This window comes from Prunus avium, chromosome 2, assembly GCF_965620075.1.
Source record: "Prunus avium chromosome 2, drPruAviu1.hap1.1, whole genome shotgun sequence".
Taxonomy (NCBI): Eukaryota; Viridiplantae; Streptophyta; class Magnoliopsida; order Rosales; family Rosaceae; genus Prunus; species Prunus avium.
Window position 1 is genome coordinate 41,861,967 of NC_142285.1, and position 20,145 is coordinate 41,882,111.

General features: G+C 36.8%; 3 protein-coding genes across 5 annotated transcripts; 2 read left to right on the plus strand and 1 right to left on the minus strand.

Annotated features, from left to right (window-relative positions):
* Positions 1–900: 900 nt before the first annotated feature.
* Positions 901–7,983, minus strand: IRE (AGC (cAMP-dependent, cGMP-dependent and protein kinase C) kinase family protein). Of its 2 annotated transcripts, none has more exons than XM_088248736.1 (16): positions 7,403–7,983; positions 7,182–7,249; positions 6,827–7,003; positions 5,395–6,723; positions 5,018–5,190; positions 4,553–4,802; positions 4,344–4,436; positions 4,115–4,255; positions 3,889–3,981; positions 3,406–3,693; positions 2,673–2,761; positions 2,428–2,479; positions 2,292–2,348; positions 2,050–2,208; positions 1,697–1,777; positions 901–1,608 (listed from the first exon to the last, which is right to left on the minus strand). In XM_088248736.1, the coding sequence occupies exons 1-16, from the start codon at positions 7,857–7,859 to the stop codon at positions 1,483–1,485; spliced, it is 3,633 nt and encodes a 1,210-aa protein (XP_088104862.1). In that variant the 5' UTR covers positions 7,860–7,983; the 3' UTR covers positions 901–1,482. The 2 variants fall into 2 exon arrangements, with proteins under 2 accessions (XP_088104862.1, XP_021823391.2); XM_021967699.2 differs by having other exon boundaries at positions 901–1,572; positions 7,403–7,981.
* A 502-nt stretch (positions 7,984–8,485) lies between these two features.
* Positions 8,486–10,439, plus strand: LOC110764657 (putative F-box protein At3g25750). Its single transcript, XM_021967666.2, has 2 exons — positions 8,486–8,495; positions 9,328–10,439. Exons 1-2 carry the CDS (start codon positions 8,486–8,488, stop codon positions 10,437–10,439), a joined length of 1,122 nt encoding a protein of 373 aa, XP_021823358.2.
* Positions 10,440–10,971: 532 nt separating this feature from the next.
* LOC110764650 (Zincin-like metalloproteases family protein) lies at positions 10,972–16,330 on the plus strand. Of its 2 annotated transcripts, none has more exons than XM_021967660.2 (17): positions 10,972–11,267; positions 11,354–11,435; positions 11,516–11,568; positions 11,660–11,714; positions 11,848–11,986; positions 12,073–12,127; positions 12,548–12,770; positions 13,031–13,132; positions 13,428–13,547; positions 13,661–13,786; positions 13,946–14,101; positions 14,285–14,401; positions 14,726–14,851; positions 14,947–15,014; positions 15,206–15,341; positions 15,433–15,592; positions 15,745–16,330. In XM_021967660.2, exons 1-17 carry the CDS (start codon positions 11,083–11,085, stop codon positions 15,990–15,992), a joined length of 2,151 nt encoding a protein of 716 aa, XP_021823352.1. In that variant the 5' UTR covers positions 10,972–11,082; the 3' UTR covers positions 15,993–16,330. The 2 variants fall into 2 exon arrangements, with proteins under 2 accessions (XP_021823352.1, XP_021823353.1); XM_021967661.2 differs by having other exon boundaries at positions 13,037–13,132.
* The last annotated feature ends 3,815 nt before the right edge of the window (positions 16,331–20,145 follow it).

Genomic DNA, 20,145 nt, shown 5'->3' on the forward strand with positions numbered 1-20,145 from the left:
GAGATCTGTTTATTCTCTTTAGCATTTTGATTGATTCCCACTAACACTATTTAGTGGAATATCTGTAGTTTTAAAATGTAGACTAGTTTATTAAAACTAGTAGCCAGCCAGTGGCCAATGACATCAACATATGGGTTGGTAGGTGGGGTGTCCTTTTGCAACAAAAACTACCACACACCAATTTGAAAAAAACAAAAAGAAAAAGAAAAAAGAAATAGATGTCATATAACTTTTGATACATTTAGTCATTGCAAAATAAAGCTCAGTTTTTTTAAAAAAAATAGCTAAAAATAAGTACAACTCTGGATGGAAACCCTCAAATTCACGTAATTGCATATGAAGTTTTCTCTTTTGATGTCCTTATCCAATGATTTTTCTGGAGAGTGATATTTCGTTCTCCTGTCTTTTTGGCTAATAAATAAATAAGCATAGATCATCAAACATTCTTTAGTTTTAACTATTCTGCGGATTGAATAGTGGGGGTATTTTATTTTATTTGGCATTATATGATAAGTAAAGAAATGAAATGTGAAATGAGACACATCATCACGCACCAGAAGCTAGAGCACCATCGTTATTATAACACTTTCTTGCCTTCCAAACACGTACTTTTGGCTTTTATAAACACCAAATTATTGTATATCTTCCAAAGGGAGAAGGTGTTTTAAGTGTGGACTCAAAAAGATGAAACCCTAATTTAAAATCCACGTTCTTTTACATAAGAAAAACCCCAGCATCATTCCAATATCCACTATTAGATTTAGATGTGGCACTGCCGTTTTATTGTCTGACATATGCATATCCACTATTAGGTTTATAGATTAAACGGTTTCAGGCTTTCATCCCAGTCATGTTTCTGGAAGAAAATTTCTTCAAAGCAAACACCGGATTCGACGCATATAACATAAATGGAGCTCATCATCTTTTAATTGCTGCCAAATCTCCTACATTTGTGGAAATTTTTTACTCGTGCCTTCCTAATCCAAAGTGAAAAGAACAACATGATTAAGTTTAATCTAACTTTCCAACTAGCCAGTTGCTCTAGAAGACAATAAGGTTACATTACATCCAACTATATCCAAGAGACCATGAATATATTGCCTAAGTCTAATTTTTACCCCGCAGATTTTAAACAGCTCACTAAAATTAAAAAGGGAACAAAATTTTCTACTGAAAATATATATACAAGAAACTCATTGCGTAATCAAGACCAAAAGATCTCAACAGGCCTTTTGCAGTGATAATCCATTTTTAGAATGGAAAATTAGTGAAACAGTCAAGTGAGATTAACTAGACCAGCTTCAGGAGCAGCCTACCTTTGCCCTTCAGGAAGAACAACTGCTATTGATGAGGCACTTCCTGAACTATTCATGTTGATGACTTTTCTCCAACGAACCGCATTTAAAGGGACAGTAAGCTGGGAGCACTAGGTCTAGGTCAGAGCATAGATTTGTTAAAGGCTTAAAGCAGCAATGTCTACTGTCATGGAACGGATGACTTTGAGGCATCTGGGGACTCCTTGGCGCTCTTCACGAGAAGATCATAATTGATAGAAGCTAGCTGCGACAAGTTCTGAGAACAGAAATAACATATGAATCTGCTAAACCCCTAGAGCAAGAACCACCACCAGTCATTTTCATCTGGCATCTAAAGTCCCTTCCAATGGAGAAAATATGTTCAGGTTCACAGGACTTACCTTAAATGAAAAATTACTAAATGAGTACTGCACATCAAGGGTTGGAGCACTAAATTCCGCCAAACTGCCAAATTCATCCCCCTGAATCACAGACATACAATGGTCAGGTGGCTAAAATAATAGTCCCACTAGAATGCACCAGGGTCAACAAATTTATGAATTCAAAGTACAATTGTTAATGGATTTCAAGCACACTTCGAAATCAGATCTTCGGTACATCCTTGTAGTCCATATACTTCCATATCAACTTGGATGCAGTAAGAGCTATGGTCTGGCCTTTAACAGCTCTATGTGCATAGAGACTGCAAAAAAGAAAAAATAAAAAAAGAGATCATATGTAGGAGAATGCATACATCTTCGTCTTGTATATTGCTACATGAACCGCTGCTGCATGTTTCAGTCATTTCATCAAAATCGCTGGCGCCATTAACATGCTCATCTTCTGGATTCCATATGTACCGGCTCATGAAATAACTTGTATCATGTACATCTGTTGATGGTATGAACATTGCCTGCAGCCAATATGGATACTCTTGACCATCACAGATATGCCAACAATCATTGTAAAACTTGAATAAATATAACTTGAAATGACCTTCTGCCTCGCAAGTGTATCCCAGTTAACATCCTTGAAGAAAATATGTTGCTTCACCTGCCAGAAAAGACACAAAACTTAATTCTATCTTCATTCCGACTTACAAATGAATTTTCATCAGTAGTCAATAAATTACCTCCCTGGAACCTGTTGCTCCAAGTCTTTGAACTGGGTTTTCGGTCATCAATCTGACAGGAGTGCAAAGGAAATGTAAGTAAGATGAAGGCATGCTGTCTTCAAATTCTAAATGAGAGGACTTTAGATATCTTAGTCTGACAGACTTCTCTTGAAAAATAGAGACACATTAGAAATCTACATAAGCAGTCACAATAAAATTGTAATTAATACATCCAGAAACATATCTCTTGTAATCTTTCTTACTTGTCAATCAAATCATATGCTTCATAGCTCATCTCCTCAGGTACCTTAGGCCAGGGAATATCTCTGTTTATTATATTGTTGAAAATTTGCTGCAATAAGTAGGATCTATAAGTAACAATGTCAAATTTTTCACCCAAGACTCTCAAATGATCTGACATTAAAAGATGTTACAATTCCCGGTTATAAGGATCACAAAAAATCATTCAGATGTTAAGGATGCTATAAAAGACTTGGAGCAATGTTAAGTAGAAATAAGAGCAATAGAGAAATACCGTAGTGCAGAAAATATACAACGAAATGTAAAACCAGTAAATGATAAATTCAATAAAATTTTGGTGAAGAGTTGAACTTAATCCTTCACGAACAGGCTGTAAGAACCACCAGAAAAAGAACTTAATCCTTCATGAACAGTCCAAAAAAAAACCACCAGAACAATTTTAGGAACAAAATATTAGAAGAACAAACTGCTGTGCCAATGAAAAGGAGGAGAAAGATTAATGCTCATAAGATATTCATGAGTTTACTGAAGAGTGTATATAGAATTTATGCATATATATAATATATACACAAAATCCTCTCTTAAGTTCCTTAAGTAAGGACCTGTTTTTTTATGACAGAAGATGATTACATTCAATAAAGAGGGAAAAGAAGAAAACGCCAAAAAAAAAAAAAACAAACGCCCAGAAGTCCAAAAACAATTTAAATTAACGCCCACCATAGTTAGACTGCATACCTGTGGATGGTCTGCATTGAACGGTGGAAGACCAACAAGCAGCTCAAAAAGAATAACGCCCACAGACCACCAATCAGCAGTTGCACTATGCCCCATGCCAAGAAGTATTTCAGGTGCCAAATAATCAGGGGTGCCAACAACTGAATGTTTCTGGCGCTGTGTCCTTTCTGATGAAGGCTGAGTTTTTGGTTCATCATCTCGAAGAAAACCAGTATCACTAACTGATGGACCTGATAAGTCATCAGTGCTGCTGATTAGACCAACCTTGGAGAGCCCAAAATCTGTCAACTGTAACATAAGGGATTAGACATTTGTGAGAAGTGACAAGTAAACACTTTAAGGCAGAACCTACGCAGATGATACAAAAAAAAAAACAGATGCATGATATAATACCAGAATGCTTTTACTATGGCCAAACTTATCTCCAACTATATAAAAGAGGGGGGGAATTATGTAAAAGAACTAAGACCGCAAAATATTGACCTTGATGTGACCATCTTGACCAATCAACAGGTTGTCTGGCTTCAAGTCTCTATGGATAACATTTAATGAATGCAAATACTCCAAAGCAAGAACCTTTAAAAAGAAAAGAGAAAACAAAAGATTACTTATACTGTTATAGCATCTATGAGAAAAAAATTAGAGAGATAGAAATGAAAAAGTGAATCTGGAGAGGAAAATGGAACAAAAGATACTAGTATTCCCTTACAACTTCTGCAATATATACTTTGGCCATATCTTCATCTAAGCAGCCTAGATTTCGTAGTAAAGAGTAAAGATCTCCACCATTTAAGTACTCCATGACCAGATACAGGTTTTCCCTGCATGTGAACGAATAGAAAAATCGGACCTGCTCATCATCAGAAGTACATGTTAGAAAGTAATTCCAAATGCAATGCATTCTTAAAGTGAACTGTACATTTTGGGGGCCCACTCACCACAAAAGGATTGCGAACCAATATAAGGATGTTACGCTCCGCCAAAATACTTTCAACAGCATTTTTACGAATCATATCAGCCTTCTTTAATACCTTCAGAAATGTACCACCAGAATCAGTTTTGAAAACAGACTTATCTTGAAACATTTACTTGCAATTAAAAGATGGAAGCATTTTCCATGGCTTAAAACACATAGAAACAAACAGACCTTTATAGCAAATAAGTCACCAGTCGCTCTTTTTCTGGCAAGAAAAACTCGCCCAAATGCACCCCTGCTTATTGGTTTTATTATTTCAAAATCTTCAATAGATGTTCGATCCTTAGAACACGGATTGATGGGGCTGGCACGCAGACTACGAACTGCTTCATCTTCAACTGAACTTTCTTCATCAGCCATACCATTTGACGAATCCACTTTCTCATCTTCTATCTGCCCACAAAGATGTACATATTTTTCCCTGTAAATTTCAGAATTATCCTTATAATCAGAGATGCTTTTACTGGACTTTAAATAATTAACCAATCATTTGAAGAAATATGAAAAACATAATGACGACAGAAGGTAAAAATGAGACAATTTTGTTAATGCTCGAATCAAGAAATTTTTTGGGGGGGATTCACAATTGTACAAACCACAAGAGACATGCAGCAATAAATTATGGCTTCCACTCACTGCAATAATTTTTCTATACGCCTTCCAAAAGTCTCTACAACAAGGGCATCGACCTTCCTATCCTGGATGGCGTATTTTAGGTCTTCCAGTCGTTCAAGCATGTACTCCAATGCACTGTATTCACAATTGCTAACATTTGCGATGGAACGGGCAATATCCAGTAGCTTATGAATCTGTCAATCCATGCTCTAATCAAAATATGAACATGAAAGGAGCAGAGTGTCTATAGCAACCACGATGAACCAAAAATGCATTCAACAAGACTTTCAGTTGCAGAGCAATAATACAAACTTAAAACAAAGTATACTGACTTCATCTTTGAGAGAAAAAGAAGTAAAGGCAGAATTCTGGTCAGAAGGAAAATAGAAGTGGGGCACCTGCTGATAACTCTCAAGTTCTGGTATTGCTCTCCATCCACTCAACAGCATTTCAATCTGACTGGTTCTTGGTGTTAATAGTGGTGATCTTGGTGTCGAGCTTCCTGCCGACGAGGTTCTGGTGCCTTGTTCAGGTGTCAAAGAAGAACGCATGTCACATGGCATGTCAGGCAAAACATTCAGATCTTCCATGACAAAAGAATTATCAGCATCAGGAACACAATCAAGAATGCCTTCAGAGAAACGAGGAGACAAGTCATTTCGTTTTGGTGGTGACAACTCATCTAAATCTTCATGCATCCTTGTTGTATATTCTCCTGAAACATCAAAACTTCCTCGAGTATCAGTGCCTTTTAGTGTCCAAGATTCCATTATCCTTTCAAGAGCTTCAGCAACTCTTTCAAGTCGTTCATTCGCAGTTAAACCCTTCAAGTCACACCTATCAGCAATCGTACATATTCGGGAGTGCTCCTCTACATGTACAGTTGGTATTTCAACCTCACATATGCGACAGATCATCAAATTCTCATATGAAACATTCTGCTGATCCATCCATAATCCCCAAGAGACTCTTGGTGCACTTGCAGACACCTCTGGGGGTTCAGGTTGGCATGATGGAGTATCCACATTGTCACTACTATAGTCCCCACAAGTTTTTGTGTCATCTTTGGCATGCAAACGGTCTGATTTGTCGTTCGGCGGTGTATCAGCAGCATCATGGCCTTTCTGATTCTTCTCAGCAGCAGATGGAAGTTTTTTCCAAGATGACATCCTATAGCTGCCTGTAGATTCAACGCTTTTGGCAGTGTCAACCTCCACATCATCAGCAGCACTAGCTTTTTCCTGCTCATGGGACTTCTTCATGTGCTTCTCATTTGCATCCTTACCACCCAGTTGGCCACTAAAGCTCTGCTGTGCAGCCTCCAAAATTTGTTCAGGGTAAACACCAAGATCACTGAGCTGGTGAAGACTGAGAATGTGCTCTTCCTCATAACCACTCTCTTTTTGGAACTGCACAAGCCTTGTGCACCGGGTGAGAATAAAAAGAAGACGGGTGTGGGCTTGTTTGAGGGCCCCCATTGGTAGCTCTTGACGCCGGTCATCCAATTTCTGAACAATGGCTTCGCACTTCACCCAAAATTCACCAGGCGGCATCTTTGCACACCGCCGGGCAACAACCAACAAATCCTCAAAATTCTCTTTCCATTCAGGGTGAGACTCTGAAGACTTTTCAAGTATTCCCACCAAATCACCAGCAAATGCACCTAAATCAAAGTCAACATCTTCCTTTAACCTCTCAAATCTTGCCCTGACCGCCACCATAATCTCCTAAACAATTTTACAACAGCGACACAGTTTAATGAGATCGGGCAAAGAATAAAATAAAATACTATAAGACATAAAAAGTTATATGATATAAATATAAATTTACCTCCATATGCCCAAATGCGCGAGACTTCCACACGGGAAATGGTCGAACTCCTTTAGAGTTGAGCTCATGAGAGAAACTTTTAATCTCAGGTGTTCTCTTCTTTCGCCCACTCGTAACACGCAGTATTGCCTGAAAACGCGGCGACTGCATTTCCTTTGAAAAGGCTGCATGGTTACCCTACCAATATATACAATTACATACAAACCACATCATTGTCAAGCTCGTGAGCTACCTACATTTCTCCAACTAACTAAATATATATATATATATATATATATATATATATATATATATATATATATATATATATATATATATATATATATAAAAGGCAATTCATTGGCAATTTCTTTACCTCCGAGACTGGATTGAGTAGTGAAGGATTTCTGAGCGATTTTGATTGATTCCAGTGCACAGGTTTCACTATAAAGAAATTGAAAATTAGAAATTAACAAAAAAATAAATTACACTCACAAATACCTGATGATCGAATTCATTATTAGACGGAAAAGAACTTACTATAATCCAATAAAATAAGAATATTAAAACGTTACCACATTAAAATTACGTAAATACCTGGTTGTATGGGCGTGAATTTGGGTTTTGGCTTGACCGTGTACTTGACCTTATTCGATTCGTCACCGAAATTCGAAGGCGCGCAGACCGACGAAGAGAATCGAAGCGGCGACGGAGCTGATCGAGTCCGAATGTGATTAAGGCCGAGCGACGATGCCAACACGATAGGCGCATCATCTGTTTTACGTTCCGTTCGAACCTGGTCCTCATACTCTTCGTCGTCGTCATCGTCGTCGTCGTCGTCATCTTCTTCTTCGAATTCTTCAAATTCTTCGTCTTCATGGATCGTGTGTCTGGGGCTTCGTCGAATCGGGATGGGGGGGATTTTGAGGAGCTTAGCTCTGGAGGGAGAGGGTTGAGTCGGGGAGGACACGGACGACGTCGTTGCGGGGTCTAATTTGCCGTCGGGGTCGGAAATCGGGGGTGGCTTTGAAGAAGGTGGAGGAGCGCTCGACATGGGGGAGAAAACAGTTCGGGTTTAGATTCGGATTCGGATTCGTCATGGGATTGAGAGAGAGAGAGAGAGGGGGGGTTGCTGGGGGAGATTATCTCGCGGGAAGAGAGAGCGTTAGAGAGTGACACGAATTTATGTGTTTTTTCGGTTGTGGGTTTGAAACGGGCTTCCCGCTAAGCATGTAATTGGCGCCGTTCCCCTGCAGGCGGGACTACCGTAACTTCAAACTTAAAGGAACAGAAACAGATGCACAATTGACAAACGAAAAGTCAAAAATGCCCTTACTCTCTTTGGGTATGGGTAGACAGACTCGTAGGAGAGAAACGACCTTATCCATCAACTGACCCAAATCACTTTTGTTTTGTGGGCCGTCGTTTGCTTGACTATTTTCTTTTGGGCCTTGAATGTAAAAGATAAAACTCTTGCAATTCCTCCTATTCTTATTAGGAATTACGATAAAACTCTCCTATTCTTATTAGGAATTACGATAAAACTCTTGCAATTCCACCTATTCTTATTAGGAATAGGAATTAGGAGGACTCATATATAAATAAGGGGTTCTTTTCTTTCTATAGTCGACTGCTTTACATTCAAAGGCAGCAAAAAGATATCGTCTGTGTTTTGAATCAATGGAATCAGGTATGTTTTCTTAAACAAAACTTTTCTGGAATAAGTTGTTATCATGCTATATTTAGTATTGTAAACATGCGAGCCTTGTATATTGTATCTTGCTATTGCAAATATTTCTAGATAATTCATGTGTCCCTATCCTATAAATTTGATGAATATTTGGTAAAATAAAATAAAAAGTTATATCCTAAATTAAGGAAAATAAAGAAAAAGAGAAAAGCATGACTCTAATCAAATACTCAGTCAAGTTGTATAATCCTATCATACAATATTCGTGGGGAATCCTTTTGTTTTTGTCAACTAATGAATGACACACCCTTATTTTTATAGAACCTTTTATATTGAGAAGTGTAATAATATACTAAACTCATGACCTTGCCTAAGAGAGCAATTACTCCAAACTACTATACTAATAGGTCATTTGCATGAAATACACGCTCAAACAAGCCCTAAGCGACCATCTTAATTAGTTCTATTTGAATCAATTTTTAGGATGTTGTTTATTTATATATATATATATCACTGTGCGTGTAGGGTTACATCCTTCTAGATTTGTCTTTAGATTTTTTGTTCTCCGTTTGCTTCTGTAATTCGTTTGTTTTTTAGTTATAACATTCCTATCTTCTAATAAAATAAAAACAGGAATTAATGTACCTTTTTAATTTCAAATTCTTTTTTACTGGTTTTCTTTTCTAATTTATATTGTTCCATCAATTTTTACTTTCTATGTTTCAAATCATACGGTTATTTTTATAAAGCTATCTATGGCCAAGATTAATTATACATCTCCTTCTTCTTCATCACATCTCTAATTGGATTTTTTTTTCTTTTGTATTTTCAGATTGGGAAAATTTGCCTGAGGAGCTTTTAGATTTAGTTTTCAAGAGACTAGTGTTACATTTAGATTCTTTACGATTCGCTGTTGTTTGCAAGTCATGGTATTGGGTATCAAAGAATAAGCAAATCAACAGTGTTCCAATGCTCTTGATTCCTGATAGACAAAAAGATACTTGGAATTTATGTGATGTGACAAATGATAAGGTCCTCAAAATGCAATTAAGATGGATGAAGAAGCGATTTTGTGGGTCTTCAAAAGGATGGTTAATAGTTTGCGATGAAAATTTTGTGGTAACCTTAATAAATCCATCATCTAGGGTTAAGGGGGGAAAAGAGAAAGAAAATTCAATCGTTCGTCTGCCTCCATTAGATCCTCCAGGTCAATACCGCAAAAGTGCTCATGCTAAACATTGTGAATATTTTGTCTACAAGGCGACGATTTCAGCAGATCCAATATCAAATGCAAATGATTGCATTGTTGTGGTAATATATAACCCGAGGTGTGAACTGGCTTTTATTAGACTTGGAGACAATAAATGGACATACTTTGATGAAACTGGTTATGAAATATGGTGCCTTTTTGAAGATATTGCTCAAATTGGAGATAAAAGTTATGTTGTTACATCCTGTGAAAGCCAACTTCTTACTTTTGAATATACTACTCAACGCATCTTAAATATAAATCTGGTGGCACCTTGTTCTGAAACAGAAGAATATATGAAGGCATACCTTGTGGGTTCAAATGAGGAAGAGTTATTGTTGGTTCATCGTTATACTACTTATACAAATCATTGTCGTGTGACAAATGGATTTAGAATTTTCAAACTAAATTATGATACGCGTGAGTGGATTGAGAAAAATGACTTAGGTGATTTTTCTTTGTTTGTGGGTGATAACTCTTCAATATCAGTCGTGGCTTCAAAAATTCAAGGATGTGAGTCGAATTGCATATACTTCTACGCTGATTGTGATCGGATAGTAAGATATTGTCCGTTTACAGATTTTGGGGTGTATAATGTCAAAAGTCAAAGGATTTTAAAGCCTGCACATGTTAAGACCCTGATGAAGAAGTTGAAGCAACCTCCAATTTGGTTTTTGCCATCGGTATATCTGTAAAAATTTGTCACATTTCTTCTTATCTCCAAATATTTTAAGATATTTTTTTAGGTTATGTTTTAAAGATGTAGCTTCAGTATTAAATATTTGATATTTGATACATTTTTTATTTATGGCAACTTGGTCATGGATTTTTGTTAGTAACTGTAGAGAAAGATACAAGGACAATTACATTATTGAAATATGTTACCTAAGCAGATAATTTTTATTTTATTTTGTTATCGAAAGGAAATTATAACAAAATTACTAATCACCAACTTGATGACTTTAAAATAAAGACTCAACGTTATAATTTTTTATTTTTTTTTGTTGATGATAATTTGATGTGTAAGTTTGTTTGTTTGTTTTGATTGATGATACGATGGATAAGCCAAGTGTTACGCAACTTTTGAATTGGGTATGATTTAATTAGATGATAATGTTAATTAATCAATATGTAGACCGGTCTGGCAGCAATTATCTTAAAAGCATATAACATTTCTTTTACTACAGTGAAAATTGTCAAAATATAAGTCTCTTTTACCGTTGTTCTAAATTTGACATCCACGGCCCAACCAGTTGGATTTCTGGTCCGTAGTAGTACACATACTGAACATAAAAAACCTCCGCAGACCTACCTCACTACGGCGCCACCGGAAAAACAATGCTCAGACTCCTCCGCCGGTCTTGCCCAAAGCTCCGGTTCAAACCCGGTTATATATTCGGCTATCCGGGCCCTAGTACGACCCGTCGCCAGTACGCCTTCTCCACCGCCACCGGTCTCTATGGCTTCGACCACTTAAAGACCCCCAAAGGCTTTCGACGTTTCGTCGACGATGCTATCGAAAGGTCCAAACTTTGAAAATCCCAATATTCATGGCATTTTGATTTCCATCAGTCTCCCCATTTTCATTCGTTTTGTTTTTTGTTTTTAGGTCCGGAGAGCTGGTTGCATACATTTCAGGGATGCCTTCCTCGGCGGAAATAATAAGAGCCATGGATGAGATTTCTAACACAGTAAGGTCTCACAGTTTGTCTAATTCTCTTTTTTTAAGAGTTTTTGGACTAATTCTTTGTTATACTCTCTAATTGCATAGGTCTGTTCTGTCATTGACTCCGCGGAGCTTTGTAGACAAACTCATCCTGACAGGTTATTATTCTCTGAATTTGTTGACTCTTTTTTTTTGTAGTTTTCGATGTTTCGGTATTTCATTGTCGATTTTCACTTGATTGTGTATTAGGGAATTTGTTGAGGAGGCGATCAAAGCTTCAATAAGAGTTAATGAATATCTACATGTGAGGTGACAGTGAATCGTCTTTGCAAGTGTTATTAACTTTTTGCTCACGGTTTTGTTATGTATATAAATTGTATTGTAGTCATGAGCCATTGCCAGTATCTGATTTGAAAATTTTCATCATTGTCTTACAGTATCTAAATACAAATCATACTTTATATAATGCCGTGATTAAAGCTGAGCAAGAGGGCAACTTGCTCACCGACGAAGCTCATAGGGTCGCGCATTACCTCCGCCTTGACTTTGAGAGGAGTGGGATTCATCTTTCTGCTGGTACTTGCTCTCTTCTTGTCATTTTATGCTGCTGTTACAGAAGGGATTTTGTTGCAGCTAAATGACTCCTCACTTTTGCTTTGCAGAGAAAGTAGATAGAGTGAACCGGCTGAGTATAGAAATTTCCCAATTGTGCAGACAGTAAGTACACTAATTTATTTAAATTTTTTTCATTTTTTTATTATAAAGTGACACTCATTTTACCAATCTTTTTTTATTTATTTGCATTCCTCTGTGCCAATTGTTAACTGCAAGTTAGAACTTTTAGGCCTGCTACCAGGTTTAGGAAAATAAGTTATTTTCTACTGGTTTGTTTGACTAATGCTGCCACACAATTATTGTGCTTGTAAGATTTGAACCAAAGACATAGCTTAGGCCCACACTGCCCATTTTCCATTAGAGCCTAGGGCCAAAAGTATCTTATTCAAGTTTTGCAATGTTGTGGAGATATAATTTTAACTGCTTGCTGATGCTGTACCATGCTTTTCATTTTTGCTTTTAAATCAAGAGCTTGACTAATTGACTTTACTTTTGCTTCAAATGCATTTTTTTTTGGTTTAGGTTCAATCAAAATATCGTCAATGACCCGGGTACTGTGGATATTTTCCCGGCATCACATATGCCCCGAAATTTGCACCATCTTCTTAAGCCCATCTATCGTTCAACATCTGTAGTTTCAAAGGACTCATGGAGGCCCAGGGGTACCATGAACGAGAAGGGGTTTCGTATAACAACAGACCCCCACACTCTATCTTGTGTTCTGCAAGGGGCACCAAATGATGAGGTAGCTTGATTGTTGTTTGGTGAAACTCGACTTTCCTGTTTTCTGAATCTTTTCTGGGGTAGGGAGTTAGGGCAGTAAGTTCTAGATGCCAGAATATGGAAACTAAGTTTACACTATGGATGCACTTTTTTTGTTTTTCTCATTTGCTTTACTTTCCAAATGAAATTGGGCTTTGTTATATTGCATGTCACTTAAATTTCTTTCCCATTTGCATTTATTGTGTTTTATGCTTGTCTTTTTGTTAATTAACTAAAATTTAGTTTCAGGTCCGGAAAATGGCATATATCAAAGGAAATTCTGTTCCTCATGCAAACCTTGGAGTTCTTGATCAACTTATAGCTTCCCGCCATGAGCTTGCTCAGGTTTCTCTCTCTCTCTCTCTCTCTCTCTCTCTCTGTAGTATTATAAGATGTTGAGAAGGCTTTCCAAACCTGTGTGGAATCAGGTTAAAGTTAGTGCTCACAAGTACATTTTCCCATCTAGACTTGTATGTCATCTGAGGAGTTACTTTAATGCAGATCTCTTGTGATCTTTCGTAGACATCTATATTTTGCAGGAATTGTCTGATTTGAAACGTAGTGGATATGGATTGATGTAGGGTCTTTTTCTGTTGTATTTGTACTTATGGGTATGCTTTGTTCTTGTTGTTGAATGCAGATAATGGGTTATAGATCTTATGCTGAATTCAATGTGAAGCCTAATATGGCTTCGTCACCAGAAGTTGTGATGTCTTTTTTGCTAGAGATGAGAAAGATGGTCAAACCCAGCGCTGATGAGGTAATATGTCCTTTGGAAAACATTTGTAGTGTTTGAAAGTATTGTTACTCTTTCATTTTGACTGTAGATCACACTGCAGGTTTTATCTGTTAATGATGTTACTTTTACTTCAGGAGTTAAAAAAAATTAGGGATTTTAAAAGAGAAAAATGTGGTCAACAATATGGAGATTTAGAGCCATGGGATGAGGCATATTACACCGCAATGATGAAGTCTTCTGCCTATGACTTGGACTCTTCGGTATGCTATGCTCCCATGTTTGCTTTTGAAGTAAAGAACTGATAACTGCAATGTTTACTTACGACGATGCTTGTGGAATACCATCTCTTTGATTTACTTGTTAACGCATCATATTGACGGCAAGGGAAGTTTTCTTGACTCTCTGTCTCTCTCATGCAGGTTGTAGCGTCGTATTTTCCTCTGCCTCAATGTATTAAGGGTTTGAAAGTGCTGGTGGAGTCGTTGTTTGGTGCCACGTTTCATAGCATCCCCCTAGCACCAGGTGAATCATGGCACCCAGATGTGCTTAAAATGTCTCTTCATCATCCTGAAGAGGTATTTACGTGGATGATAATACGTGTGAATGTCTTCAGTCTGTGTTATACAGTTTAAGAGAATTCCTTGCAGCATTGGGAATGCTTCAATTACATGCGTAATTAAACTCTTGTGCATGATTGTAATGATTTTGTCTTCTGTGATTTTCACGTATATTGATTAGAATCAATGCACTTGTTACAGGGTGATTTGGGGTATCTCTACCTTGATTTGTACTCAAGGAAGGGCAAGTATCCTGGTTGTGCTCATTTTGCAATTAAAGGTGGCCGCATGGTTTCTGAAACAGAATATCAACTTCCAGTATGTAAATAGACATTTTTTCTCCTGTCAAATTTTATGTTGCACATTATACGCATTTTTAAAGAGTATACTTTATAATTCTTAGCTAGTTGGATTCTTCAAAATGGAACGAAAAGCGAATTAGGGCTTGCAAATACTTCTTTTGGACACTAAAAACCTTTGACACTCCGATGGGTTTGCATTTTTGTTGGAGAAACTCTCTAATTAAATATCAGAACATAGTATTTTGGAATCCTCTTTGTGAGAAAATGTCTGACTTGGGTTGCAGACTATATTACAAAAAAGTTAGATACTCATTCAATGACTTTCTGGTTTGGTGCGCAGGTTGTTGCTCTTGTCTGCAATTTTTCTGCTTCACATAATTCATCAACTGCAAGGCTGAATCATTGGGAATTGGAAACTCTGTTTCATGAGTTTGGACATGCTCTTCATTCTTTGCTTTCAAGAACGGTATTCTAGAAATACCTTATGACTCGGAAGACAAGCTATATCACCTCCTCTTCCTTGCCACAAATTCTTAATACATTTTTTATATTTTCTTGTAGGATTACCAACACTTTTCAGGTACCAGGGTGGCTCTTGATTTAGCGGAAGCACCTTCAAACCTTTTTGAGTGAGTTGAATGCTATGATTTTTATTCCATCATTCTTTCATCTGATGAAAATCTTTGTAGAAATATATGAAAGACAACGTAGTTGAATGAATATGTTTGGCATGATACTTCTTAATTGTCGCAACTGTCTGAATTATCAGAGTCTATTTTTGGGATATTGATGAGAAAATGTTTTCTGTTGATATGTCAAGGTACTATTCATGGGATTACCGAGTTTTGAAGACATTTGCCAAACACTATTCAACTGGTGAAAGCATCCCTGAGAAACTGGTAGAGTCAATGCAGGGTGCCAGAAAGATGTTTGATGCAACTGAATTGCAACGTCAGGTTATTATCCAAGGACCTTCCTGGAGAAGACGAGAAAACCAACAAAGAAGGAATACTGACCAATGTTTGCTTGCTTGTTTCCTGTTCTCAGATTTTTTATGCTGTTATTGACCAAACATTCTTTGGGGAACAGCCAACTCCACCAACAAGTTCTATTGTTGCAGATCTGAAAAGACAATATACTAGTTGGAAGCACGTGGATGGCACACACTGGGAGGCCCGATTCAATCACCTCCTGAATTATGGTGCAGGTAACTTCAAATTATCAGCCTCATCCACAAACTTGAACCTCTTTGAGCTTCAAAAGTATCTCAAATGTGAAATTTAGAAACATTATTATTAATAATATCCTTTTTTGTGTACAATTTCGTTTTCATGGCTGATAAAATGTCTTGTCTTGCAGGTTATTATAGCTACTTGTATGCCAAATGTTTTGCCGCAACAATATGGCAGAAACTGTGCCAGGAGGATCCACTATCATTAACTACGGGAACTGCATTAAGAACAAAATTCTTACAGCATGGGGGAGCTAAAGAACCGTCCCATTTGTTAAGTGGTCTTGTAGGAGATGGGATCCTAAGGAATTTTAATGGAGGAATGGTTCCTGATATTTCCTGTCTTTGTAATGAAATGAAGTTGGAAAAGGTATAGAGAACAGACCTTGTTGTGTTCCATTTGAGTTAACAAGAACTAGTCAACTAAATAGCAAAGGAAGGAATGAAATGGAGGGGTTTGAAGAAAAGAAGGTGAGCGAAGAGGCGAAACTACGGCATGGGTCTTGTCGGAGGTAATGTAGGATGCAAATGTCAAGCGCGGACTAACAGTTGCAGAGATTTCACTCTGGAGTTGGCGAGGCAAATGTGGAGAAGCAATTTTTATTCATTTTCTGACGGATATTAATAAGTTTCCTTGAACTGTTATTCTTATCCATCCATGTGAATTTTGTAGCATACGCTGAATAATTAATGAAGCCATTTGATTCGAATAAACATCTCTATTTCCTATAATAATAATAGTTTGTTGAGGATAAAGAATTAACGTACAGATTTATACTAATAAATGATTTTTACAAGAAACAGAAAACAAAATTTATAAAATCCTCCCCTTGTACTACTTAAAGCTGCCGACCGGAAGTTTGCTGCTCAGAGACATTATCCATTCACGAATGATAGAATTCACTTCACGAATGATATAATCTCCTAATTAGTGTTATCTAATTAACCAGAAGTGAACTACATTTCCAGAAAAGAAAAGTTTTGATTTTTGACACTATAAAGAAAGGCTTTTAAAACTTGGTAGATAGAGAGAGAGAGATAGGGATTTATATTTGGCTCACCAAACGTATTAATGTAACCAAAAATAAAGCCTGCACGCATGCAGGAGATGTGAAATGATTGCAAAATTTTATTCCCAAAATGAAACACGGGACCCCTTTTTTTATATGAAAATCTTTCCCATCACATCAAAGCCATGTGATTCAAAATACTAGTGAGGTTACGAAAAGTGGGGGTGGTGGGCCTCCTTTCTTCTTTGTTCTACTTGTATGTAGGTATGTATGCATTGCCAATCGATGTCACCTACCAACCCTCCTCGTTCTCTCGTTACCTCTCTCTCTCTCTCTGCTTGAGCTCCCTGGGAAAGATAAAAATGACCCCACTTTGCACTTTTCTTTCTTAAAAAACAAACATTCTCCTCGTATCTCCACTTCACTTCCCCACATATATCATATTAGGTTCGTGGGTGGTAATTTCTGATGACCTTGTGAATTTGAGATATGGGTCTTTGTTGATTTTTTGTACTCTTTTTATTATTTGTTTATACTTATTTGTTAAATATGTTATTAAACAAGTTAATAACATGTTTAACACGATCTGAAACCGACACGATACTTTTATTAAATCGGTCGAGTTTAAGTTGAGCATTCTTGACACGTTTATTATTCCAACATGACACGATCTATTGTAAGTCCTAGTCTAGGCTGAAATAAATAATTTGTTTTCTTTTTGGGAAGTCTGATTGGCTTCGTTTGGGCATGCCTCCCTTCCTTTTTAGCCAGCCCAATTCCAAGAGGATCAAATGGATTATGAACCTTTTACATCCCAAAAATACAAAAGACAAAATAACTTTGACATTGTTGTGCTGAGCTCCCTTTTTCAAAAAGTGGTCCTTTTTTTTTTCTTGTATATAAAGAAATATCGTCAAAGCAAGAGTGACATGGTTCAAAGCTAGAGATTTATAATAGTATATTGACTTATCAATTAACATATAATCTCCTAATTAGTGTTATTAAATATTATAAACTAGCAACACTAATTATCTATTTAACCAAAAGTGAACTACGTTTCAAGAAAAGAAAAGTTTTGATTTTGACACTATAAAGAAAGGCTTTTAAAACTTGGTAGAGAGAGAGAGAGAGAGAGAGAGAGAGAGAGTTATATTTAGCTTACAAAAAGATAAAATTGTGGATACAAATTAATGTAACCATAAACAGCAGGTGGCTTTCCTTTACATACTGCGTAATTGTAATAGGGCGGCTCACAAAGTCGCTGCCTATGCTCATCGTACTTGAGGCTGTTTTAATTTGGGCCAACTTGGCCTGCAATGGCTCTTTGATTTCTTTGCCATGGATGTAAACATTTCCATCCTCTTTTAATAAAGGTTGATTCCGACTGTGGAAAAAAAATAATAAATAGAGCCTGCATGTTATGATGGAGGTGTGAGATGATTACACCATTTTAATCCCAAAATGAAACGCGGGGACCATGTTTTGATATGCAAATCTTTCCCAATCAAGCCCTTGAGATTCAAAAGACTAGTGGGTCAAGAAAGATTCAATGGTGATGGTGCGAAAAGTGGGGGTGGTGGGCCTCCTTCCTTCCTTGTATTCTAATTTGTTGTATGTATGCATTGCCGATCGATGTCACCTACCAACCCTCCTAGTTCTCTCTCTCTCTCTCTCTGGAAAGCTAAAAATTGAACCCACTTTGCACTTTTCCTTCTCAAAAAACAAATATTCTCCTCGTACCCCACATACATTATATTAGTTCCATGCTGAAATAAATAATTTGTTTTCTTTTTTGGAAGTCTGGTTGGCTTCGTTGGGCCTGCCATACGAGCTCACTAACCCAACCGAGACCTTTTCGGGTTTCTTTCAAGACCTAAACGCCCAAAAATACGAAGTTTGGCTCGATCCATTTTATTTCCCTTGAATGCAAAAGACAATAAGGCCAGCCTTCTCATTCTAAAAGCACCATTCATCTAGGATGTGGGCAGGATCCAAATTGAATCGGTTTCTCCTGAAAACCAGAGTCAAATCAATTATAACATAATGATTTGGTTCGATTTCTATTTTGACAAAAATTGTGAAGGAAATCAAACCAATTCAAGACGGTTTGGACCTAAGCCCAATTATCTTTCTTTTTGTATTTTTTCAACATTGTTAGCCCAATCACAACAAACAAATTAACAATTTGCTCCACACTTAAATCATTTTCTATAGTACGAAACCATCATAAAGTTCAACATGCCATAAAACTTCAAATTTCAATAACTAATATAGCTCAATTTAAATTTTCATATATAATTATTACCTAATTAGAGTATTACACATGTAAAATAAAATATAAATAATTAAATATACACATAAAATGTCCGGTTTAGTTTAGGCCGATTTACAAAAGCTCAAAACCAAACCTACCAAACTGTATATGATTCAGTTAAAATTTTAAATCATTTTACTTTTTCTAGATAAAAAAAATCAAACCGATAATTTCGATTTGAATTGGCCGGTTTCATCAGTTTGGCTGGATTTATGCCCACCCCTAACTTCACCCGCTTCTCCAAATCAATACGCGGAGCGACAACAATTATCTTAAAAGCATATAACATTTCTTTTTACCACAATGAAAACTGTCAAAATATAAGTATCTTTTACCATTATTCTAAATTTGACCTCCATGGTCCAACCAGTTGGATTAACAATTGAACCAAATCAATAGAAATTGGTTTCAGGTCCGGAAAATGGCATATATCAAAGGAAATTCTGTTCCTCATGCAAACCCTGGTGTTCATGTCCCCAGCCAATGCCAATGTTATCAAGTGGTTAACAAAAAAAAGGAAAGAAAAAAAGAAGCCTAAAGTATATCTGGTAGGAGCTGAGTTCTTATAGCCGACAACATATATGCCATCTTAAATCAAATAAGAATGGCCAAATTATCAAAGTGCTTTGGTATGTAATTGGCGCCGTTCCCCTGCAAACGGGACTACCGTAAGTTCAAACTTTGAAGGAACAGAAACAGATGCACAATTGACAAACGAAAAGTCAAAAATACCCTTACTCTCTTTGAGTATGGGTAGACAGACTCGTAGGAGAGAAACGACCTTATTCATCAACTGAACCAAATCACTTTTGTTTTGTGAGCCGTCGTTTGTTTGACTATTTTATTTTGGGCCTTGAATGTAAAAGAAAACACTCTTGCAATTCCTCCTATTCTTATTAGGAATTACGATAAAACTCTTGCAATTCCTCCTATTCTTATTAGGAATAGGAATTAGGAGGACTCGTATATAAATAAGGGGTTCTTTTCTTTCCATAGTCGACTGCTTTACATTCAAAGGCAGCAAAAAGATATCGTCTGTGTTTTGAATCAATGGAATCAGGTATGTTTTCTTAAACAAAACTTTTCTGGGTTACTCGTGTTTTCCTTTACTTACTTTGTAAAATTGTTTGTTTGCAAGTTGTTATCATGCTATATTGATCAGTATTGTAAGCCATTTATATTGTATCTTGCTATTGCAAATATTT